This window comes from Xenopus tropicalis, chromosome 2, assembly GCF_000004195.4.
Source record: "Xenopus tropicalis strain Nigerian chromosome 2, UCB_Xtro_10.0, whole genome shotgun sequence".
NCBI classification, from domain to species: Eukaryota; Metazoa; Chordata; class Amphibia; order Anura; family Pipidae; genus Xenopus; species Xenopus tropicalis.
The window spans coordinates 120,488,433-120,515,631 of NC_030678.2; the positions used below are offsets into that span (position 1 = coordinate 120,488,433).

Here is a 27,199-nt window from a genome sequence, read left to right on the forward strand (position 1 = left end):
TTTGATTAGATGATTGGTTTAATATACATTAAACATGATTGCTGTTCTTCGAACATAAATGGTAGATGTTACTTTGCAGATGCAATACATTTGTTGTAATCACACTAACTAGCCCAGGGTAGAGTATAATAAATAGATCAGTATAAAATCACATTTATAGGAATGTTGTCGCAAAACTGGGATTCTGGGACAAGTTTTAGAATATGAAACAAATTTTTTTTATTTAAAAAAAAAAACAAAAAAAAAGGTGATAGTATGAAATTATATTCATTCTAGTTGCACCAGTAAATCTCCTTCTCCAACAGTCTCTCCAGGCTTGACATGCAGAGATTTCACCTGTTGAATAAACGTAAATAGAATCAGCAATGAATGCACATTTAAAGCCATTCACTAGTAAATGAACATATGGATGGCCACATTGCATTATTTCTGGCACTGTGGGTGTACAGATCACCTGGTTTTCTCAGGTGTTATTTTGTTGAGGGGTTATTAAAAGTATGGGGATGATCCCCAAAAAACTGATTAGCAACCAGTGTGGTAAATATTAAAAAGTTATGGTTTACATTATAGGGATATGCCTAAGCCAGGGCAAACTTAACAGTAGTTATTCCCAAGGATAAGCCATATCTCAAGCATTATGGATAACAGGTCCCATACCTGTATCTGAAAGTCTAATGATACTGATGATGGAATCTTACTTCATGGGAAATTCAATGTATCCATAAATGTATTCAATGAAAAGTGAAACAGTTATAAATGTGAATTCACTTGGACAGAATGCAACTGTTACTATGCTGCAGTATTTTCATTAGTAGCATTGTACTTCATTTGTTAACTTCATATGTTAAGCCCGACATAACCATCTCTATCATTGAGGCAATGCAACAATACTGTTAAGTTTACGTAAGTGCAATAAAACAGATGCACAGTGCAAGTGATGTTACCCACTGATACATGGCATAAACCCCTTTTGCTTAATTCAAACATATAAGTGGAATTTCTACCATTTTTGGTTCAGCTTGCATTATACCTACAGTTCATATAATATTAAATACATATGACCCAAAGCCACCACAGGCCATTAGCAGTGCAGATCTGTGACTCCAAAGATGTTCCCAGTAGACCCCTATTTTGCTGTGTATGCTCTGGTCTGCTATTACTTTTCCTTAGTTACTGACAAAATACAGCGTGTATATTGTAAAATTCCATATATATTATGATTAGTAATTGAGTCAGATTCAGCATAGAAACCAGTGAATTTGGTATCAGAAATGATCAATATTCAGCCTTGTAGCATCAGCTTCTATGAAAGACGTCTGGTGACTCCTAAACTTAGTTTCACAACAGCAGCCAAGAGCACACTGAGCATGTGCAGTGCCACTGATAATCAGCAGATGGCCTAACAAGAGAAGATGAGGTGCTGCTGTGGACAACTTTGATGGTCTGGATCATTACTGTTATAGGGCTGCTGAACCTCCAGGATGGTATAACTCAGTATATAAAATATAGCATTTATTGCAATATACTTTTTTAGATTTTAGTTCTCCTTTAACCATAATCCAAATGCAAAAATGTTATACCTTAGCAGTTTTAGCAGCAGTCATGCTATTTTGCATCTTCATAGCTTCGATTACACATATCTCTTGGCCCTCCGATACCTGTAAATACAGAAATGTAATTACTGTAGCCTATTATAGTGCCTTAACTTACCAGTGTACATCAATGTGACACCAAATGTCTCTAAGGCTAATGGTACATTCGGCCTTGTGATGGCTACTGTAATCAGTCGTAAAAGAACTCATTTGAGCGTTTCTAAGCTGAGGTCAGTTATAAATACAGGTGCTTTAGGCAACTCATTTCCAATTCTAGTTATCTATGGGAAGTGGCGACAGGGAGTTTGGGGTATTTTGTTTTCCACCTGATTATATGAGAAGGTCCCAAGTTCCACAGCCTTACCATCATTAGCCAAAGTATAAATTTGCCTGAGTAATATAATGAGTAATTAAAAAAAAAAAAAAGGAGGGGGGGGTTGCGCCATGGGCAAGCATGTGCAAGTGATGTATTTGTTAGAGCAGGTTGCTTTCCATCCCTTTTACAGTCACGGCTAGAGAGTGTTTGTTTTTAGCAGTGTGAGCAGTGGTACAGTCTGGATAATTGGGTGGGCAATGCAATGTGCTTTAAGAATTTTTGGTTGAGATTGCCTTCTCTGATTTGCCAACTGCTGTTCGATCTGATAAGAACAAATACACACAGATAAACGAGTCTCTTGTCTCTCCTCTGGCAAATTGTTCCTTCCCATTCTTTTGCTTAATTTCTGCCACTGCACTGTCTGTCATGAAATGCTGGAGGGAACATTCTATCTGTTTTGTATGCTCAGGGGGCCCATGGACAGTCTGTCGTGAAATGCTGGGGGGGGGGGGCAAGTACTGCTTTTTACATGGAATGCTTGGGGCCCAAGTACTGTGTCTGTTATGAAAAGCTGAGAGGCATCCACTATGTCTATCATAAAATGCTGGGGGCAAGTACTGCATCTGTTATGAAATGCTAGGAGGGCAAGTACTGCATCTGTTATGAAATGCTAGGAGGGCAAGTACTGTGTTTTTAATGAAATGCTTAGGGGCCAATGTATCTGTCATAAAAAGCTGCAGGGACGCCCACTATGTCTGGGGGGGGTCACGTATTATGTCTGTCAAAAAATGCTGGAAGGCGCAAGTACTGTGTCTGTCATAAAATACTGTGGGACAAGTACTGTGTCTGTCATGAAATACTGGGGGCGGGGGGGCACGTATTATGTCTGTCAAAAAATGCTGGGTAGGCGCAAGTACTGTGTCTGTCATAAAATGCTGGGGGGCAAGTGCTGTGTCATGAAATGCTGGTGGGCCACATACTGTGTCTGTCAAAAAAATGCTGGTGGGGCAAGTACTGTGTCTGTTGTAAAATGCTGTGTAGCCACATACTCAAATGGCCAGTCAAATAGGGCCAAAGTAGTTAGATTAAAGGGCAAATCAAATAATTTACTAGCTGTAAACTTAACAGTAATAAAAAAAAAAATTCAAAACGAAAAATCACATTTTTATTTGAAAATCCATATTAAAAACATACAAACCCCTCTACCAGTTCCACATTTGTGTACACTATGGGGCTGATTTACTAAGACACGAATTCAAATCCGAATTGGAAAAATTCCGATTGGAAAACAAACATTTTGAGTCTTTTTCGGCGCCTTTACGACTTCGTTACCAATACGATTTTCGCGAAAAAAACGCGAGTATTTCGTAGCCATTACGATTCGCTCGTATCTTGTCGCAACTTTTTCGTATTGAGCGCTCGTAAGCGGCGGCCGAAACTTTCAGACTTAGCATGATTTTGGAAGCCTCCCATAGGACTCAATGGCACCCTGCAGCTCCAACCTGGCCCAAGAAAAGTCACCATACTGAAGCTTGAATGAATCCTAACGCTATGAAAAAATCGCAACATTTTGCGCAACTTTCAGAATGGCTACGAAAAAGGCTTGACTTTTCGCGCAAGTTTTAACGCTACGAAAAAAATCGCCAGATTTTGCGCAACATTCGGATGGCAACGAAAAAGTTGCGATAATTTTCCGAAAAAAACGCCAAATACCGATCATTACGAAAAAAACGCAATCGGATGCATTCGGCCGGTTCGTGAGTAAGTAAATGGGCCCCTATGTCTCACTCATTTATATGACAACGAAATATGCCATCCAACCGTTTGTGTCTGTCAGGAAATATCTATTCTAAAGGTAATATTTTGTGTGGTTAGAGGAACAGATTGTCTAGTGGTTATTTTTCCTCTTTTGCATATAGCAGAAATCTTGTTTCCATTTATAGCAGGGATTTCTCAGATTCTGTTTGCAACTATAGGAAGGAGCAAGGACTGCAGTTTGAGACAAGCACCTTAAATGAAAGTGGTTTTAAGCGCAACTGACTGTGGGGAAAGGTGCAAGTTGTTTATCTGAGAGGCTGATTGGACGTTCTGTGGCTTTCTTAGCAATGAAAACAGAGTGAAAGGGTGAAAAAAAAATGATGTAGAATAAATATAGATCCCTTAGTATTAAACTTTAATGAAATAGAGTAGAAAGCTTTGCTGCAGCCCTTGGATGAGGCATTACTCCGTACAAGCTACGGTCTGTGGGTTGGTAACACAGAAGCCCGTAACTATTATTTCACACTGATTGTTTCCCTGTGAGGCTGCTTTGATTGAGAGATACAATTATATTATCTATGGATTCATTTTCTTGTATTGGTAAACAGAAACCACGGAATGTAAATGTTTTAAAACAACTGGTTACATTCACTATTGGGCTTTCAGAATAGTATTATTGGAGAGGATAGAAATGGATACAAATACATTTAGAACCAAAGTAGTCACATTAAATGGCTACAATAAAAAAACCTTGGTGGCTGTAAAGATTATATTTTATGCAAAGTAAACCTTAAAAGGGTGGTTTACTGTTCAATTAACTTTTAGTATGTTATAGAATGGCCAGTTCTTAGCAACTTTTTAATTGGTCTTCATTTTTTTTTGTTATAGTTTCTAAATCATAAGCCTTTCTTCCAACTCTTTCCAGCTTTTAAATGGGGGGCACTGACCCCAGAAGCCAACAAACTATTGCTCTGTGAGGCTACAATTTTATTGTTATTGTTATATTTTATTACTTTCCTTTCTACCGAGGCCCTCTCCTATTCATATTTCAATGTCTCACTCACACCACTGCTTGGTTGCCAGGGTAATTTTCACCCTAGCAACCAGATTGTTGCTAAAATTCCTGGAGAGCGCCCTTTGCCTCGTCTGCCATCAGCTGAACAAAAAGCAAAAAAAAAAAAAAAAACCACACATGATAAAAAATTAAGACCAACTGCAAATTGTTTTGGAATGTCTCTACATCATACTAAAATTTAATTCAAAGATAAACGGCTCCTTTAAAATAACATACTAGTATCCGGACATTCTGCAAACATCTTTTTTTAAAAAAAGGAGGCTATTAGAAAATAATATTTCATTACTAACTTTCACTGTTTGGATCATGGTCTCCTAAAAAAAGCAATCACTGGGCAAAGCCTTAATTTTTCTGACAAGATGCTTCCAGTTCTAGCGGCACAAAACAGTCACAAGCCCTTCAAGTCTTTCTGATCAACCCAAACTACTCTGATGTATTTCAGAACTTTGTGTCTAATTGCTATAAAGTTTGAGGATCGCCATCCTGTATCTTTCATCCAGCTTGCTGCGTCCTCTCCTTTGACATGAAAGGTCAAAGTTGACATTGGCATCTGATTATCAAAGTAGTACTCATTAGGCAGCAATCTGTCTTATACCCTAAATGAGATCTGCTTGAGGGAGAGCTCTGCTCACATACCCAACCAATCTTTCCATTGAAAGGAAGCCTAGAAGTGACATGGCACTGCCACATCCTGAAGTTTCAGACATCTCCAGCCGATGATTAATTATGAGGTATGGGAAATGAAACCTAGTGAAGCCAGCTGCTTGCCATGGTCGGCAAAACTGCTATAATGGATATATGCTGCCAATTTTCCATTTTATTGGCAAGACTTCCAAATATAATTAGGAATGTTATAAATGATATGAAAATCTATCAAGTCCCTTTTATATGTGGAGACAGTCATCCCTGGAGACTTCTCCTCAAGCTGATCATGGCCTTTTTTATTTCCTTATGTGTTCAAGTTCTTTTATTACTAATTACAGCACCTACCAACTCTTACAGGAGGCTTTAGCTAGTATTTCTATGATCTGAGGGGAAAGAAAGCAATTATATTTCAGGTAAGGAAGCCTTTTCTGTCTCTGCTGTGCACCAGCATCCCTTCTAGTGTACGGGCATATTGAAGATGTCGCACAGCCAGGTAGTTGGAAAAGGAAAAAAGAAATAACAGAAAAGGAGAGAAGAAATGGCGTTAAACAGTGGACATGTATGAGAAACCTCTGTGCTTGCCCAGTGTTATTTGCTTTGGAATAAAACCATGAAAATGAAATGCAAGGGCTAAAATTGCAGATGTAAAGGATGACTGCACAGTGCTCCATTTCTCAATTTCATCCTTCAGAGCCACAAAATGGGGTGATACAGTTACTGGATGAGATTTACAGCAACAGCTGTGGTCTTCCCACACAGGGGAGGGACTTGCAATGAGCTAAGGTCTGTTTGGAGCAGACGGAAAGCAGCAAAGCATGATACCATTCCATTTAGAGATATGCAAAAACAGCTTCTATATAAACTACACAATTATCACCATGCATACCCATTTCAAAGAGCTTAAACCTCACCTAGGTTTAAGATTTTACATTCACTCCAATTATAATGGTTAGGAAGTGATGGAAAAAAAAAATACGAGTAATTGTTTCCAGTATTTTTTTTTTTCAAACCCAACCAATTCTTCGTCAATGATAGCAAATGTATGGGAAACGGTGCCAATGGCATATGGCTCTCCACTGTGCTAAACATTCATACTAAAGACAGGTTCATCAGTCATTAGAGTATCTGGGTAAAAGATTAGCTTCTGATGGATGGTATTTAGAGCTTACCTGCTGATAATACATTACCAGAGAAACACAGGTTTCCAAACCCACATGACATTAGAAATTGCAGACCATGAAATAAAATGCTTGCTAGCTCACTCATATGCCAGGTTATACAATATAATAAATAAGCTATTTAAACTCTGCCTAAAATTAGGCCCACTGCAAAGGACCCTGGGTCAGGCCAGCACAGGCCAATTAATGCACAGCACCTGCTGTATAGAAGCACATGAAGCACTTCCCGGATCATTTTAGCAATTAAAAGGAAACTGTTTCTCCCTATTTTGGCTGTAACTGTTTCAATGCAAGAGTGGGCACAAGATCATTATGTGATGCTAGAGGGAAACAGAAAAGTCTTTTTGAAGGGGAGATCTAGAGATGGCAGGGGGAAAGCTGTAGTATGGAACAGGACCCTTCCCTTTGTGCTTTTACACTCTGCCAAATTAGGCAGAAAAGCTCAGAGGGTTTTCCACGTTATCACCTTCTGCTGCACTCTGCCCCCCTAAAAGGACGGATCAATAACATCCCTGCTGGTTCTTCTACAAAAAGTGAAAAGCCTCCAATTACACATATTTTTAGGGAGCACAGGTGCTTATGTTCTTTATTACATTTTGTAAAGGTTCTATTTTCTACATCCAAGTTGTGCACTAGGCTTCTATTCATATTATATATGTGTATTTACAATATATATGTGTGTGTGTGTTTTGGGCATATAATGCTTACAGTACAGAACTGCACACTTTTTGTTTGAAAATTCAGGTTAAATCCTGGGTTGTTCTGGTCACTTTTTACTTCAATGGTTTTCGCAAGATCTAAAGTGATGTAAAGTCTAAGGTTTTTTCTGTGTTAGCTGGTATAGAAAAATAATTACACAGCTTTATTAATATACCGTTGAGCTAATCGATTACTCCATGCTCACAATACAGAAGTAAGCACTACAAAGAGTTATAAACATACTTTATGGATCATTTTTAAATCTTAAGACTATTTTTACAGCTTTAATATATGCTGTAAAATTCTCTACATTTTATTTGAGACATCTTTGAGTGCTGGATATTTTAATGTGCTGCTTTGGCCTTTAGCAGCTGATTATTTTTAAAATACACTAACTCAATAACATTTCTGCAGGTTAAATAATACTGCGTGTAATCTAATTCTGACACACTGAAAAATCACACTGTGTGTTTACTGTAGCAATAGCAAATGTTACCAGTTTTTAGAGCACACTTTGGGAGACATGCTAAGACGGTTTGGAAAGCATATGTGCATTAACAATCTCTTGCTTTTGCAAACACGTACCTCTATTTCCCTTCTATCCCTTCTATCCCATGTGGTTATAGAGAGATATTCCCCTTCAACCTCCCCCCCCCCCCACCTCCCCAGAGGGCGTCTATGGGTTGACCTCAACTGCCTCCCCAGATCAAGGGATTAAACATGAATCACTGTCTATAATTGGTCTGTTCAGCACAGGGTTACAGACAATCACCATTAAGGCTCAATTCACTTGTACGCCTGCACCTCACATAGAAAACATTTCATTTACTTCCCCGATGTGAGTAAATGTGCATGTGGCTTTCCTTTTTACCATTCATAAGTGTTATCGGCAGCAACAAATAACACAGATACCACTCTGAGCGACCGGATACAGTCCATCTAGTATATACACTATACTATAACCAGGACAAGGATAAAGGTTATGGCAACATTATTTAAATGTTACATAGACAACAAAATATTTTACTCATTGTCACCCCCTTTTTTTGTTTTAGCTTGTGGTGTGGCTTCTGTGTCAGAAATAGGCTTGCTTCCTCCCTCCAAGCCTTAGCCATACTAGTCCGGCATAATGTGTGCTAGTTGAAGACTTCAGGAGATATCCTGCAAGGCCTCCTATCTGCTCCCACCTGCTCAGGCTTTTATGAATTATACTCTGTTGCTTAGGAACAAGCCGTCACAAGCAACCGGCTATGAATCTGCTATGTCTTTATTTGGGAGCTACAGCCTTAACTTCTCTATAGACACAAGTCCTGAGTGCTCTGATGTTAGGAGAGCATCTAGAAATATAAAAAGGAAGGGGAAGTTTTTCATCTGTGAATTCTAATTGAAACTCACAAGCGGGAATGCCTGCTATTTAGCAAAGCGCACAAATCCCTTAATAATTGGATGTCAGGGTCCATACAATGCATGTCGTTTGTGTCCTATCTAAACATGTTGCTATGCACAGTTCCCCAGTTAAGAATGAATAGGTGGGAGGATAAGATTTGTCATGACATTCGAGTGCGATGGTTGCTAACAGGATTAGAAAGCAGCTGTCACTTTAGGTTACTTGCTCTCTACATTAAAAATACAGATGAACAAAATGGAAACTGGGAGGCGAACGCTGGAAATTGACATACGGCCAAGAAAAATGTCACTCTTTGTAATAATTCCACAACTGAAACGCTGATAGATAGACAGACAGGTAGTTAGTCATATAGATTGATAGATAGATAGATAGATAGATAGATAGATAGATAGATAGATAGATAGATGATAGATAGATAGATAGATAGATAGATAGATAGATGGTGTTTGTTCCTGGCTGTTATTGACTAAAAATTGATTTGATACCTGCATTTGTTTATTTTTTTTTTAGCAAAAAAAGTAGAAAATAGTTTACAAGAAACATTAATTTGGGTATGTACTGTTAATAATACTCAATGTTATAACTGAACCACAGCACACAATACTGTATTCAAAGTGTTCATGTTTTACAGCTGTTTAAAAGCACATATTGTCAGCAATATAATATCCTCAATAAAATAAAAAGAAATTAGAAATCAAATGTGTGTGTATATGCAGTGTTGTTGTACCCATTCACAGGTGATTATGTATCTTGCTCACAATACATAAAGCCCCAGAAAGAGGGAATGGTGTTACGCATACTGGATGCACAATATTGCAACCACTTTCAGTCTCTAGGAGTTATAACAGGAATTTGGACAACAACATTTGTATTAGGTGGGGAATGAGGCCAAAGATATATTTAAAGACAGCTTTAATTAATGGGCAGCTTCACTGCACTCTTATCACTATGTGTTTTATTATTATAGTATATATCGAAATTTACAGTTGATGTGAACAAACAGTTGCAGCTTCAGCCCTAGTTGGGATGGATTTAATAGATATTGCTTACAGTCATTATCTTACACAATGGCAGGTGGAATACTAGCATTTGCAAAAGGAAAGGGCAGCAAGCATGGAAGTCACAATGAGAAGCTAATAATGCTCAGTGCATTATACCAAGCATACACACTGCCACAGTCTTTCAACTTGTAAGGACAAAGACATGGAAATATTGATCTCCCGTTATGTTGGCGAGATTAAAGAAATTAAAGATACTCTGCACAGAAAACACTAAGCATAATAAAGAGCAAAAACCTGCTGTTTTAATTACAGGTTTAAAATTTCAGTTTGAGAAGAAAAGCACAAAATAAGGTTTCATAAATAAAATTAGGTTATAGAGAAAAGGGAAAACATATACTGCGATGGAAACCTTAAAATGACAAGAAAGTGGGTTATATTAGGAGCTTGTTCCTTGTAGGACTAATATTAAGAATACCATTAGAAATGTCAGTATGTATTGTGATATTTAAGCTGTAATATAGTGCACATGCTCCAGTGACAACTTTCCCAGTCCCAGGAGGCATGTGGCCACCTGGCTTCCATCTGTTGGTCTTTTCTGTGTGGCTCCTTGTACAGTCAGATTTGTCATTTTTTTATGATATTCATTATTTGACAAATGGTGGAGTTAAATTTGAAAAAAAAAATGATGACAATCTGCTAATTTCATAATGAGTATTGGATTACAGTAAACACAATGTTATGCCAGGAAAGCTTTCTGTTTATTTCATGTTAAAGAAAACTGGAGTGGGTGTTTGGCATCTAACACTTCAAACCAATATACCCCAGTTCCCACGTCCTAGAGGTGGCGCCACCAATCCAGTGCATGCAAGCCTGCCATGCTAAGGGGACTTACTGCCAGCAGCCTGGTATGCACTGGTACTAAAAGCCAACTTTGAGAGGCTACACTGCCCAGTATATTTAATGGTAGTGTTATTCTTACCCTCACTATCAAATATAAGTGATTAAGGGTGCTGATTTAACAAACTGTTAATGGATGACCAAATGTGATTTATCTGGAATGATTTTGGAAACTATCATTATAACTAATCTGAATGTATGTGGTCATTTTATAGACGTTCATATATAAATTGTTCTAACAGTGATTCATTTCCTTGAAACGATGAATTTCATAAATTTAATCAATAGTTAATAAATTAATGGGGGGGGGGGAAATTATCACTGCCCATAGTCTTCTACAGATTTCAACATCCCAGACTAGTTACTCCTTTGGCTGGTCTGAGCTAAAAAAAAACCCTGAAGCCTAAGAATCGATAGGGCCATCTTAGTTGAATTGTTTCCCTAAAAAGCCCCCTCAATTTTAATAAATCTTTCTTTTAGGGGTCCCTGTCTTATCACCTATAGCAGCCAATCAACTGGTAGCATTTCCTAATCACTTACAAAAGAGCAAACATCTTATTGGTTGTTGTGGATAATTGTACCTGGGCAAATTACATATAGGTGTTACTCTAGCCATACACTAAGATTTTAGGGTGATCCGCCAAATTATCATAAGGTTAGTGGGCACCCAACAATCGTACATCTAGTGGTTTTTCATTCGACATTGGTCAGAAAATCGTTAACAATGAAATTTGTCCATTGTCCAATTGTTTACAGGGCCAAGCAGGCAGTTTTCCTAATTTCAACTAGACGATATTGCTTGAAATGGTCATTTTCATCATAATAATTGCAGGATAAGCTTGTTTCTATGATAATGAAAATGAAAAGATCTTTTAAAAATCTTATGCTCAGCCTGTATATTTGGATCTAGGAATGCCTAACCCCTTATGACCAATTTTTCATACTGCCATTGCTATATACTGGTATGGAATCTATACAGAAACCAGTTATGGAGAATGCTTCATAAATCATCTTTTTTTTAAATTCGGTCTTCAGCAACTAGGTAATAGATTCCATTCCTGTATGTTATTTTATTGTAGTTCATACATACATCAAATCGCATTTTATAAGATGAAATTAAAGTATTGTGACATAATGGGAATAATTACAGAGCAGTAAGGCAAATCAAAGAGATACATAACAAGCCTGCAAATAAAACAGCACAAAGGAGTTGCCAAGTAATATAACTAGAAATATAGTTCACATTGCTTCTGGATTTTCCTAGTGTTCATAGTAAATGGTGTCTGTATTATCAATGTGTTATTATTTAAAAGTTATTTAAGGTAAGGTAAGCAAGCTTAATATCGAGTGTTTGTAGCAGCAGGGTGAAAGTCACTGTTTATTGCAGAGATACATTCAATTGTAGTAAGCACATTAGGTGCATAGTGCAGATCACTTCATAGACATTACAGATAGAAAATATTATAGACCTCCACTGGTAACTCAATTTACTTTTAAGATGTATCAGAAATTGGTCTACAACTATGGAATCTATTAATAAAATATCTGTGCTATTTACTTCTATTCTGCTGGCTTTAACAGTGTCTAACTGTGTACTATAGATCAAAACTGTCTGAATTACAAGAGTCTATATAGTGCCTAAAGGACATAAAATCCTATTACAGCACTGTTTGTTCCAAGAGTAGGACAATAAAGAACCAGTACCACCTACTTTTATTAATCGTCATTAAAATGTGATTCATTTATGGGAACACATGCGTATTAATGTGGTTGTCCAATATGAGCCTCTTTGGCCATTGCCACCAATCAAGAGACATATAATGTATCTAAATCTGACTAACTAAAAAAAAATCTGTTGGACTGATAAATACTGGCATTTGTGAGGGATTATTTAGCCTGGGTTATCACACTGTAGTTTTCCAGCCCTCCTTCTACTACAGCCCACAACTTATGGGTTATTTTGCAACAGTGCTGAATGATTGCATTAGTTGCAATGTTGTTGCCATCCTGTAATGCCTTACAGAATACAATGGTTAGCACTACACCCTTGAAACACTGGGGTAGTAAGTTCTATATATCCAACCAGGGTACTACATCTGTGATATGTAGAGGGAACCCTGTGTCTGTTTGGGTTTCCTCTAGATACTATTTTATATTTTTGTCAGCTAGAACGGTGTTGCAACACAGGAAAACATTTATCTGTAGTCAAATAAGCAAGTCATTTGTATCAAGATTTTACTGACACTCTTCCTAGGTTATGGCTTAAGACTTTGTAGGCACTGTAAATCTATTTCCATATACCGGTAATGAGAAATATATTGTATGTGTAAGTTTAGTAGTGAAGTAGAAATATGCCTGAAGTATGACAAAAAATGAAGGGAAGTTAAATAAACTTTACTGTGTTACAGGTAGACCTTTTTCTATATGACTTTACAATTGATCTTCATAATTTTCATTATTTATATTTCCTATTCTGCTTCTTTCCAACAGGCTGCAGGCTAGTTGCTGGGGTCACTGTCATACCATAACATCCATAGCCATAGCATAAGCATAAAAAACAAAGATGAATGAAGTACTAAGGGTGACTATGTCATACATTTTGGAAGAGTAGGAACTTAAGTTTTGAAAAAAAATGCTAACGTTTTAACGTTTCAAGGTCTGTGTTCCTGCACTATGAACTGTAATTTCCAGCATTTTCTGGTAGGTGGCTACTGGGCTGGAAAGATGGGATCTATGTTGTACATGCAGATCCTGTCATTTGGAAAGTTCACATGTGCTATGATAATGTTGCTATTGTGAGGAGTGCGCCATGTTGTTTGATGTGTTGTCTGGACGTGCAAAACCTGGGCTCCCCCAGTAAATAAATCCTAAAGATATACACATTTCAGCTAAATAACAGAATATAGATATCAGCAGAACACCCAAAAGGCACAGGTTACATAGCAGACAACATATAAGCTCTGTGGATTAGAATGGTATTCTATTGAGCTTATCTTATATTTGCTATGTAACCTGTGCCTTTTCATCTTTTTTTCAGCTTGAATGGCTGCCCCCATGGCTACACAGCAGCTTGCTTGTATAACTTATAGTAGTCTCTCTGCAGCAAACACACCATTTTTTACCAGTGTAGGACAACACTACATTACAATTTAATTGCTTTAAAACAATTTCATTTTTATGGTGTTAGTGTTCCTTTAAGGAAAGAGGGAAATAATATTACAATGCAAGGTCATCTTAATACGATCCTTCAGCAGAGCAATGACAGGGGTACTATAGGAAATAGTTTTACATTTTTTGTTTTGCTGCTCTTGTGTATTACACTGAAACATGATCTGGTTAAGATGGTAACTGACCATAGCAACCAAGCTGTGCTGTCTCTATATGATGACCTAACCACACAATTCATCTGCTTGCTGCTCAGTGACAACAGGAAGGAGACAGCTTTTCAACTGCATGATTATAAAAGGCAGAATAGAAACGCAAACTAAATACATTTAAAAGAAATGAAACCTTCCAATATGTTCCAATGGTTTTTCTGAACCTTACCTTTAAATGAACCTTGATAAATACCCTATTTATTGTATTGTGTGATTATAGATTTTGATTCTTGAAATAAAGATATAAAAGATTAAATGAAGCAGACAGATGAACCCAGAGAATGCCTCACGTTTATTTATCAGGGTGATCCAGGGACAGAGATTAAAGAAATGTGTTTAAATTCATTTCCATACAAGGCATTTGTAAAGTATGAAATATAATATTATATAGATACATATATACATTATTCTATGAGGATGGTGCATCTACATATTTAGTGTTATTACACAAAATTAAAACAATTAAAAACAATTAAAATAAATACATTTCAGTATATTTTGTCCCATTCTGACTTATAAATTCGGAGAACCTGAAAAACTTCTATTGACTAGTTTTTTGCCTATATTATTTGTAAAAAAAATAAAAAATATATATATATATATAATTACTATAATTTTGTTTTACAATAAAAAACAGAAAACATAAAAAAATGTGTCTGTTGGAAATGATGTTTTGTGACAACTGTAACTCACGAATCCAAAATTGTAGTCAATCATTTAATCATTTTTTTCACTGAATGAGAATTACCTCTTTAATTATCATTTTTACCACCTTTCGCACACAGACACACATGCCATAAAAATGCAGTAAGTATTGGATAAAATATATATATATATACAATAAAAGATATATCTGCTGACTGCAAGGCACACATTTTTTATACAAGAAAATGTATTATTGCTTAATGGAGGGCTAAAGATAAATAAAGCCTGGAAAACCCTCTGTTCCCCATAGGAGTGCCCCATGGTCTATATGTTACCCTTTCAGCACATCCTGAAATGCAGAACAAGACACAATGCAGCCGCACAGATGTAAGAGTGCACCCTAGTCTGCTTTGAAAATTCAGATCCTTTTACACCCTTTTTTTCCTTGGACTTTAGGATGGCTTTATGTCTGTTCCAAACATATTTGAATTCCCTCACTGTATTAGCATGAATTCCTCTGCCTTTCCTTCAAGTACTTCCTTACATTTCCCATGAGCCTCCCTCCAGTTTCTGAATATGACCTCTTGCTTCCCTCTTGTACTTTGCTAAAACCTTTGATATAGTTAAAAGTTTTTTTTCTCCATAATCCTCAAGAAAAAGACGAAGTATTTCTCTATATTGTTATAAAAAAAGATCAATACTCCATACAAAAAAAAATATCAATAGTGGATATTTACAGCCATTTTCTAACTACGTAAATTAAATGGAAATTAAGGCAGTGCTAATTATGGGACATCATTTTATACATTAACCAATAGCGAAAGTAAGCATTTTTTATGTCTTTTATTTTTATAACTCAAAAGATAAATCAAATTTTCAGTATGCTGGTTATTTATTGCTTAGAACATTGCAATAAAACTGTATGCAGAACCAAACCAACTATATGCAGCATTTCTAAACGGAATGTTCCTTAGTGTCGGGTGCAATACAACTTTTTGCTTTAGACATGATACTAACATAGACAGAATACAAATACATAAATATATATATATATATATATATATATATATATATATATATATAAAGTAAAAAGAAAAAGCAGGCACTCACGTTTCAACAGGGTTATAGGTGCCTGGGTGCAGTATGCAAAATACAAAATAGAGCAAAGAAAGAATGGATGCCGCACTCACAGGTCTTAGAAAAAATATATTGTGTCAGACTAACGTTTCGGCTGTGGACTCAGAGAGAGAGAGAGACTGTATAGTTAAGCTATAATGCAGGGACATACTTACTAAAAGTGTTATACAAGTCTGTCTGTTTGCATGCAACTGTAAATATACTTGCAACTTGTGGTCAGTCATCTGATTGAAAGAAAGGGTCTGACATCTTTCTCACCCCAAGGATATCAAAAAGATGCTTTCCAATTAACCTGACCCACTAGGTGTCACTCTAGTCTAAGTGGACAAAGAAAGAAGTTCTGACCAATGGGGTCGTGGGGAGTGGGTAGTTAAAAACATCCCACACTGGCTTATGGTGAAAACCAATCCAGCTTCTGTATCCCTTTACATTTGGGCTAACCCGTGATCAAGACAATGGAATAGACATTTGCACTAACACTTGCAAGCAGACACTTGTGCTCTAATTTCAAGGGCTTACAGAAACGTTATAAACTTTATTCAAGTAACCATAAAAGTATTTTTAATACTAAAACATTTTTATACCAGCAAACATAATAAAAAAAACAAAAAAACACCTTATCAAACAGAATATTGGAACACTTACCATATCTCCAGGCTTCACAGAAACAGTCACTACTGTCCCAGGCATTGGTGATCTCAAAATGCTACTTGTATCTTCCTCAACCTTCTCTGGCATGTACTTGCTCAGCTCAGCAGCATGGCTTGTCAGTACTTGCAGTTTATACTAGGGGGACAAAGAATATAGAAGAATTAACTCACATTATAAAAGCTATCCCTTACCTACAGACCCTATTGTTTTTTTGCCAAAATCATTCAGCCAAGGAATGGATTTGTAATGAAATTTATTTTCAGTGAAACCTGGGCTTCATTCCCTATGTAAAATACTTATGAGCCATTTATTTTCCCTTTTGTGTGAGGTAGAAAAATATATGCTGTAACCACTTTGGGACTTTTGTCTTTTAAAAACAATGACTTACTAGATTCAGCACCGAGTAAAATTAGTAGGTCTGTATAAATATAACAATTTCTAAATATCTTTTTATTTGTAAAAAGCTAGAAGCTTAGAATCAGAAGAAGCTAGGAATCAGTTAATTATGCAATGGATTAAAGTCTACCTATCGTTTGCAGATTTATTTATTACACTATAAAAGATGATGAACATGTAGTAGTAAACCTAGAATGACACAATAACAGTGCTAATTTCTCAAACTTATTGGCTCACTGTCCGTTTCAGCTCTTTAAAATAACACTGCTTATTCCTACAAAATCCTGAAACCCTCATTGATTCCTCTTTGTGCGCTATGGAAAGGCGCTTATACAAAACTTCCACTCCAGCACATATGCTGCGAACACAAATCTGTAAAGAAACAATCCCCAGTAGATGGCAGTAGTTCTCTTTCTGCAATGACTAGCTGGGGAAAAGCTACTGAACCATTTTATTCATAAATAATAAAAAATAAATTCCATCAATACCAGTAAGGAGTCCACAGATTTAAAGATGAACCCCAATGTTATGCGCAGATCACTAGTTTGCATTTTTGTGACGTTTGGATATTTTATGCTCCATTCAGGCTTTTGCAAATCCTTTCACCAGCCTCCGCAAGCCTAGCCAAGCTGCAGCATGCAAATATAGCTGGTCAATACTAATACTAATGTCAAAGCAATTATATCAATATCATCCATCCCTCTTTGAGATTAAAGAACCTGCTAGTTTAATAGAAATTGTCATACTCATACACATATTCTATATTACATACTCTGCAGAAATCACAAATGGACAACAATTAACTCAAATGCTGATGCCGGATAAACCAATACTGTACGATTTCTGCGCTACATTCACACACGCATAAGAATTATACCATAACATTCTGCAGTGGGGACTAATATAGAAAGTATCCAAAAAGCACAGGGCTCAGTAAAAGTAAAATGCCCTACAATTTAAAAAAACAAACAATTTTATTATTTTTTTTATTTCCACTTAAAAAAAAAAAAACTATTTTTTCTAAATTAGAAAAAAGTTTTTCTTATTTTTAACAAGATTTGGCTACTGATGTGTGAAGCCACAGAGGTTTCATTGAGTATAAGTTGCTTATCCCATTTTGCAAGCAAGCTGACAGTCTGAATAATAACCTCTCTTGCATGTTTCTTTACTCCGGCGTGTGTTTTGCAATCAAGACATTGAAGTGTCTGCCAGTTTCTGAAGGATATGATCCTTAAGTGAAATTACATTGCAAATAAAAGCTTTTTGCTCCAATTAAAATTTGCCTGTCTCATAAGTGGCAGGGAAGAAAAGCATGCAGAGTGCATTTTCCTGTCAATCTAATAAACATTCTGTGCAGAGGGACCCTTTATCAGAGATAAACTGTACTTAAAAGTCCTTCATTAAACCTATAGGGGGGAATATAATTACACAAAATTGCACAGTTTCAGATTCAGTGGCTGAAGTCTGCATTCTACTCACACTTTGCAAATAACAATAATAAAAAATTAGGAAGCATAAGTTGTTTTTGCCTCCTGAAACTAAAAGACACATTAAATTTTACATGCCGTTATCCATTTAGTAAATCTGCATTTGGATTTTTTTTCCCATTCTCATGTTGGGATGCTAGTAAATATATATCAAATCTCTTACCAAAACCTGTCTAAGGATGGTTACCTCCCATGTTTTATTCAAATGGGTAATGAATGCTTTTACTCTGTATTTTCTTTCTTTACTCGCGAAAATACCACTACCCACAAGTATGATGAGAGATAATAACAGTTCACTTGTAAAAAAATCTGGTAATGTTAGACTCCCAGCATTCTCAGCTAGTTCTGGTTGAGAAGAATCTGAAAAAACACAACATGAAATCAGCTAAATGCCAATTATCAGGTTCCTATAAAACTGAGAGACAGAAAAAACACAAATAATTTTAAGATTTAAGAATAGTACTCTAACACTGCAACCTGAGGCAGAAGAACCTGAGGGAATAAGTTTCACTCAGTACCCCTTGTAGCTACTTAGCTGCCTGCTACTTAGCTGACTGCATATTGCACTTGGCTTTAAGTAAGTAAGTTGTGGGTAATGTAATAAAAGGTCCAAGGTTTGCATCAGGTCTAGTAATGCATAGCAGCCAACCAAAATCTTTGGTTTCAAACAGGTGACCAAAAAGCTTCCTTCTTATTGGCTTACATAGGTTACAATACATGGTGCAAACCAGTACTTAAATGAAATTATTTATCCCCTTTGGAACTTTTTGCCAATTGGTGGAACCAGGCACAGGAATCTACCAGAGGTTGAATTGTGCAGAGATAGTCACATAGTTTGGACAGATCTCAGTACACTACTGAGCCCATTTATTGATCTGATGAGACCCATGTACATGGATTTCACCTTAAAGCAAAACTTGACATATTTGGCTCCTGAAAGTACTTTCGACTCATTTGTCAACACAGGAACAAGCTTACAGCCATATGGGTCCCTTTGTGACTACTAAAGGAAGTAAAAGTGCAGCTGCTGCAAACCTTGGTTTAGCAGTGGATCTGCTTCCAAAGAGGTAGAGCTATGAACCCCAAAGTGCTCTGCTAGAGCAGTATCACCTGGTGGCATGACTGCCCTAACATGGTTTACCAAATATTTTAACAGCTAATGTATAACTGCTATTATTAAATATTCTAATAACATATTAAATATACTTCTGAATAATGATTATTGCAGGAATGTTTTCTTTTAGTATGTTAAGTGAAACACTAATAACCTTTGTTTCAACCACTTGTTCTTTAACACAGGCATGATAATATCCATGCTACTGGCATAATATACTATACAAATTGTGATATATTTTAAAAAGCTGAATGCCATTCTCTGTGTGTAGTAGTGAAGTAAAAATAGACTTACAGATGTTGTGCATGGCACTGAACAGCCCTCACGTTGTGCAGACATTAAGGAGAAAATGTATTTTCGGAGCAGAGAGTCTCAGCATGCTACATAGAACTGGCTCCCATACAGCAGTACTGCACACTGGCAGTCTATTTTAGATGCACCTTCTATTACAATGTTGTCTGCTCTATCACTAACGTGCTTTTTAAATTGTTAAAGAGATGCTTTTTCTCCACCCAAATATGGCAGTTATGTTCAGTATGTATTTTGAAACACTGTATTATAATTACCAAAATCGAAGGTGAACTGCCATCACAAATACAGCTTTTATTTGTGCCTTATGTCATCTCAAAGGAACTAAAACAGCAACTATAGTCACTAAACTATAGCCAATAAATTACTATTAGTAAAATGCCCAGTGATCCAAAAGAGAGACCAGGCCAAGTATTATGGATTTCAAGTTATTACTGCATGACAATACAACATGAGATGGAATGGAGTGCTCTAACCACGTTGCAAATCTTTTATGGTTCCAGGGGCTTTTGCAAAAACACAGGCTCTGCTTGGGGTTAAAATATGTAAATAAAAAAATGATTGCTGCAAACTAAATCTAAATCTATACAGTGCAAAAATGTCAGATTTTTTGGGCTCAAACACCACGAGTGTGGCCCTCCCAATGTAAGGCTGACTATATAAGATCCTTTGCAGATTTTATTAGATCTTTTACAGCATGGACCATGTAGAGGGATCCTCAATCAGTTTCTTATCTGTAGTGATCTGTAGTGGGAATAATGTTTTAGTCAGTGAACAAGACACTGTAGTAAACCCAAATGAATGTGCTAGGGCTTATTTATGTAAGAGCCAATTTTCATTCATTGTATCTGTATTGACTTTTTTCTAGTTCTGAATACCACACAGTTTAGAACATACTCATTTATTTTGAGCCAAAAAGTAACAACATTTTCATTAACCAAAAGCAACTGTATACTATAATGCCATTTCAAGCCCTGAGCATGGGCACAGTCCATTTAACTATAAAAACAGTTTTATTCAGCCCAGTTCTGCCTGCCAGGTGTTGACTGGTCAAATGGTCTCTCTGGTACTGTTCTTTATCCAACGATAACAGAAGTTCTACCCAAAACACTAATAGCTCACCTTATGTTTGTACAAGCTCTTGGTGTGTTAAAAGAAGAAATAACTTTACAAGACTTTCTCACAATGGGACTAAAAGCACTTTCCATATTATAGTAAGTGTGTAAAGCTGATGTAGAAGTTACAAAAACAAATTGAAGGGTGGTAGTACTGACTTTGGGGGGGGGGGGAGTTGAAAGGATCTACAGTATTACTGCTCTGACATAGCAACTGTTGGGAGCCCTTGCAAGACAAGTAAAATTACATAAATAGGTTTAATATTATAATGGCCATGAATTCCTGACCTACCTCTAGGCGGAGTAACTAGTTCAGTGTCTTGATATTTCTCTTTATTCTGCAGATTGTCAGAGGTAGGCATATTTTAATTTTTGTATAATTTGTCAGCTATTTTGGCAAAACGTTGCCAACTATCCCTCTGAGATAATCTGGTAAAGTGAACTCTCAGTCAGTTAATGATTAATTCCTCAGTAATCCTGGAAGAGGATATTGTGAAAGAGTTTATGTGCAATTTAGTCAGCCATGATTGATCTGCCATGTTCATGAGCTGGTTATTATAAAGTTGAGCAAAAAAAAACACTATCACATAATCAGATGCAGGGCAGAAAATTATTAATATATGTCTTAGTGGGGTTCAGGTTTTGGCAACAATCCATACTAACATGAATAAACACTACATGCAAGATTTATAGATTTGATAAAAAACAGTATTAAAGAATGCCATAAAACACCAACATCGCAAGGTTATGGCTCGTTTGCAAATCTGCTAATAAGCTGTCAGTCACAATTTGTGCACTGGCTATTTGTAGTAATGTCTTGCTGACCTGCACCCTACTTGCCTCCTGTGTGGCAGCTGCTACCTCCACATTGGAAAAAGTGATTGCAGATTGTATCACATCAGGTGGGAAAAATAACCTATATTACACCAGCATAAGAGTAAATCTCTTTGTCTTCAAAGGAAAATTTCAACTACGTTAAGAATAAATGAAGATATACAGGAGAGCAGGCTTTATGCTTTGATACTGGCATGTGATACTGCTTTGATACTGGCATATTATACATGTGTGAGAGGATGCCAAAAATCTAGGGACTGAGCACCCCCTCAAATAAAATATAATTAATGTTCTTAAAAAAGAAGAATACAGAAGATATAATAATATAATCCCCTTGATAGCCTTTCTCAAATACTTTTTATACTATATACAATGAACTTCAACTAGACTCACAAGTTGCCAGATGTTGAGTAGATGTGGCAAGCATAAACTTTGGCAGCTGGGGTCTATGAAGGTATCCCTCACAACATCACTGCTGATTCTCCAAGAAACCCCAGCATGATTAACTGTGCCATAAAGTATCACTGCAGTCAGCACTGATGTCCACACTGCATTTCTAAAATAGACATTATCATTATTATAAATTCCTAGACTAATAACAAATTTTCCATACTTAGATAATAAGGTACCATTAACCAAGCTTTTTATTTAGGATGGTAAATATATAGTCTTTCAACTCACCGACCTCAAAATTTGTTTTGCTTTAGGAAAGGAACACTATGGGGCTGATTCATCAAATCACGAGTTTGAATCCCGAATGGGAAAAATTCGGATTGGATTTCTGAAGATCACAAATATCACGAAAATGCTTACGAAAAAATTGTATTAGTCATGATAATATCATATTGGCTATCCGAAATTTTCGTATTGATCAATAGTAAACGGCGGAAAAACCTTTAAGACTTTGAACCTTCAGTGCATGATTTTGGAAGCCTCCCATAGGACTCAATGGCACTCTGCAGCTCCAACCTGGCCCAAGGAAAGTCTCCCATAGGGCTCAATGGCACTCTGCAGCTCCAACCCGGCCCAAGGAAAGTCTCCCATAGGGCTCAATGGCACTCTGCAGCCCCAACCTGGCCCAAGGAAAGCCTCCCATAGGGCTCAATGGCACTCTGCAGCTCCAACCCGGCCCAAGGAAAGTCTCCCATAGGGCTCAATGGCACTCTGCAGCTCCAACCTGGCCCAAGGAAAGTCACGATACCGAAGCTTGAATGAATCCAAAACTTTTGTACGCTGCGCGACAATACGATTTTGTTGCACAAATTTTGTCGCAAAGGTACGAAAAAGTTGCGCAAGGTACAAAATTGTCGCAGAAAATACGCTCAGTACAAAAAAATACACATTCGGAGCATTCATACATTAATAAATTCCCCCTATGGGTGTTGTTCTCCACTATATATTATGCCTTCACTCATACCCAACGGGCATCTCTTTTATATTATAGTTCAGCAGAAGAGAAAGAACGAATAGCTTTAGGAAATGTTAAAATTGCAGAAAAAAGCACCTAAGAGGAACATCTGCTAACAAATCTTTACAATTTCCATTAGACATATACAAAGGTAAAAATTAGTTGTTTTGGGATTTTATGAAGTGTTGCAGTTCCCTACTTATTCTCTATCAGCTCTATTCTTATTGACTTAGTAGGCAAGAATACAGAGACAACAGATATGATAAATCAATATTGACAGTTTTCTCTCTAATAATGCATACGTATGGAATGTGGATCTATAACATCCAATGCATAGCAGGGAACCCTATTTATCACACACACTTATTGTGTGCCTTGCACACACACACAAACACACACACTGCTTGCATTTCCTCTGTGGAACACATTTCAGCTCCTATCAACCCCTACACATTTCACCATTTTAGGATAATAGTGCCCTATTAGCCTTTGTATAAACACATTCAACTAAGAATGGTCTCTCTATCTGGCTACACACAGACCCAATATTTGCCAATTCTAAACAATGCCCCCTACGGTATGAGCAGAAAATTATTTCTTTTATAACACTCACAACTTAAAACAGATCCATTAGAGGAAAGAACACACTAGCTAATAAATTGATTAGGGCTCTGGCACACGGAGAGATTAGTCGCCCGCGACAAAACTCCCTGTTCGCGGGCAACTAATCTCCCCGGATTGCCATCCCACCGACGAAAATGTAAATCACCGGTGGGATGGCAAAGGCGGCAGCGTGATTTCACTGAAATCGCGCCGCCGCGTATGCCATCCCACCGGCGATTTACATTTTCGCCAGTGGGATGGCATTCCTTAGGCTCACAAAACAGGGAAAAACTTTATTTTAATATACATATCTGGATAAGGGGACAGGAGAAACCAGGCTGATCATTAACCTAATCCTATGGAACCCCATGCCAAGCATTTGTATTAGAATCAATTATATCAATCCTTTCTATGCTAGGGTACATTGGTTGATGATGATGATGATGATGATGATGATGATGATATGATGGGCTGTATGTAGCCAATATAAACACAGTGGAGCATAGATCAAAGGGCAGCCAATGACTGTATAAACTACAGTGTTGGCATAATGGTACTTTTATGCTGGTGCTGTCGACTACATCATGCACTAAATGGGCAACTCTACTTAGAGCAACACATATGCACTCACTACAAAGAGTTGGCAAGATGAATGCCTCGTTGTTTAAAGCAAGGTAAGGGTATCTGAACAACATCAGTTTTAAGCAGAGATTATGCTGGGACACATTAGAAACACAATAGAGGTGGTGACAAACACAATTAAAAGCAAGTAAAGACTAAGTAATAAAGACTTTCCATGGAACTCAGGGTTGTGCAATAGCTGAAACACCACAAATTGTCTCTTCCTTGGCAACACAAGGCCCCTTCTTTGTGACTTATAATATGCTAAGAAATGGAGTTTCTTGCACAAAGATATATTTAGCGTGGAAATAGAAAGATAAAGCATATTATCTCTCTGGTGTCTCCCTCACACCAGTGCGCTGATGAGAACAAGAAAACCCAAGATCACAAATTAGTCATTTTCCTTATCAGCGACATCAGTCCCTTGAAAGCTGCCATGCAGAGAGGACAGATTGCTACACCATGTCACATCAGAAAGGGCCCTAAAAACCCCACTCTGAATAACAAAAGGACCTGAGGCCGCAAAAAAACGCAGTTCTAGTATTAAATAGTTTAGGGTTTTGGATATTTAGGTAAGAAGGCTGCTTACTAATGTGTATACAGCAAAGCCCTACTGTTAAATAACAAAGCTTGCTTAAAAATCCCCCTTTTCTGCTCTAATGGGCAGGTTCTGTAGACAAGGCAGTTAGGAAAATGGGAGAGAGAGTGAAAAAACATTAACGTGAAAGCTTGTAGATGTCCTTCTATCAGAATTACCAGTGCGATGAACAAGGTAAACGAGCAGATAGCTGTTAGGAAGCTGTGTGAGCCACACGGCATGGTACATGGTGCAGTCACGGGAGTAGCCTGTTAGCATAATGCTTTGACAACTCCATCAGTGCAGTCTCAAGGTAGCTGTCAATCAGGATGCATCATTTAATTCAACAGCACTCAGAGGATTTTCTCCTGCAACCCACATGACAGCACATCTACAGCTCTATTTATATCTAGCAGCCAGTTGTGTTTGCACTGCTGCTGTAATTACAAAAAGGGAAGGGGGGATATTCAACAGGCAGTTACGTTATTTGGATTGGGGTTTTACCATGCAAAGTGTGATCTCACTTCACAGAGTCATGACAAATGACAAAAGTGCTATTTTCTGCTGTCTTTGCTCAGACAGCACTTCATTTGCAGCTATCTATAATTAGATTAATAGTGCAGTGTGGTACAAAACAGGCCCACTTCACATCACATAGCATATGAATTAGGACAAACACTTATTTCAATTCAGGGCAGAGAAAGCAGTGACTGGGATATTTAGCATAGCCTTTATGGTGGAATGAGATGTTAATTGTGTACCATTACCTCTAAACTGTTTGCTTGTTGTATAAATCAGTGTGCTAATTGATGCAAAGATAGAAATGTAGCCAGAGGCGAGAAAGCAACGGAATGAGGGTGCTGGAGATGGTGGATAAAGGATTATCAAATTAAACCATATGGAGATGAGGCGCCTTTGAAAAATTCTGCATTCTGCCAGCAAGTGGCACATCTGAAACTTAAGGAAATGTAGAGACTGAAAGAACAAATCAGATTTTAATTGAGCACTGAAATAAAGCACAAAATATGAAACTACTGTTACGGGCATCTGCAATAACAAAGGGAAGAAAAGTTTTGTGCATTAACTTTTTTCTATAGAGGCAGGTTTTACAGTTATGTTCATATTGTATGTGGACCTCTAAATATTCTCATTTTAATGCTGCTCTTACTGATTGGTAACTAGGTTGGTCTAAATTATGTATATATTCTAAAACTAATACAGGTTTTGGAGCTGTTATCCACAATGCTCAGGATTTGCCACATAAGGGGTCTTTCTATAATTTTCATCTCTACTAAAAAAATCATTTAAATTAATTAAACCCAATAGGAGTGTTCTGCCTCCAATAAGGATTAATTGTAACTTTTTAGTTGGTACAACATACTATTTCATTATTACAGAGAGAAAGGAAAACTTTTTTAAATCTGAATAATTTGATTAAAGTGGAGTTTCTACGAGATGGACTTCCCATATTTTTAGACCTTTCTAGATAATGGGTTTCCATCTAGCCTTGTGAACATTCTCTCTGCCTATAGGTAAGTCTAGTCTTGAAAAATGTAATTTACAACAGGTTTGTCTATCACTGCCAATGGGATAGTCTAGCTCTGTGAAATATTTAACATCCCAACTAACAACAAGTTGTTCCAGCATTGTGAAGTTCTATTATTTGGATTGACAACGTCTCTTTCAGACTGGAATTTTTAATGTATAACTGTCCCAATACACTGTCATGCTTATAACAAGTAGCACTTTAGCAGTGTTTTTTTGTATTATATCAGGGGATGCCTTTTAAAAATGTATTGCATGTGGGAGTGGAACATTTTAGTTAAAGGAATACTATCATGAGAAAACATGTTTTTTTTCAAAACACATCAGGTAATAGAGCTTCTCCAGCAGAATCCTGCATTGAAATCTGTTTTCAAAAACGCAAACAGATTATTTCATATTTTACTTTGAAATTTCACATGGGGCTGGCCATATTCTTCATTTCCCAGCATGCCACAGCCATGTGACCTGTGCTATCATAAACTTCAGTCACACTTTAATGCTGCGCTGCAAGTTAGTTTGGTATTATTGTACAGCGCTGCGGAATATGTTGGCGCTTTATAAATAAATGTTAATGTAATTACCGCCCCCCCAGCAGCCGATCAGCACAACAATGGGAAGGGAGCAAGATAGCAGCTCCCAGTAGATACCAGAATAGCACTCAATAGTAAGAAATCCAAGTCCGGCTTGGGACTCCTCCAGTTACATGGGAGTAGAAGAAACAATAGGTTACCTGAAAGCAGTTCTAATGTGTAGCGCTGGCTCCTTCTGAAAGCTCAGAATCAGGCACAATGCACTGAGATGGCAACTACAC

General features: G+C 37.1%; 1 protein-coding gene across 1 annotated transcript in view; it reads right to left on the reverse strand.

Annotated features, from left to right (window-relative positions):
* The window catches only part of pcca (propionyl-CoA carboxylase subunit alpha), a 249,052-nt gene continuing 221,853 nt past the window's right edge, over positions 1–27,199 (reverse strand). The window contains exons 22-24 of the mRNA XM_002937086.5: positions 16,374–16,514; positions 1,581–1,658; positions 1–336 (exon numbers count right to left, since the gene is read on the reverse strand). Coding sequence (XP_002937132.1) covers positions 268–336; positions 1,581–1,658; positions 16,374–16,514 — 288 coding nt within the window. The 3' untranslated portion in view covers positions 1–267. The remainder of the gene's footprint in view (positions 337–1,580; positions 1,659–16,373; positions 16,515–27,199) is intronic.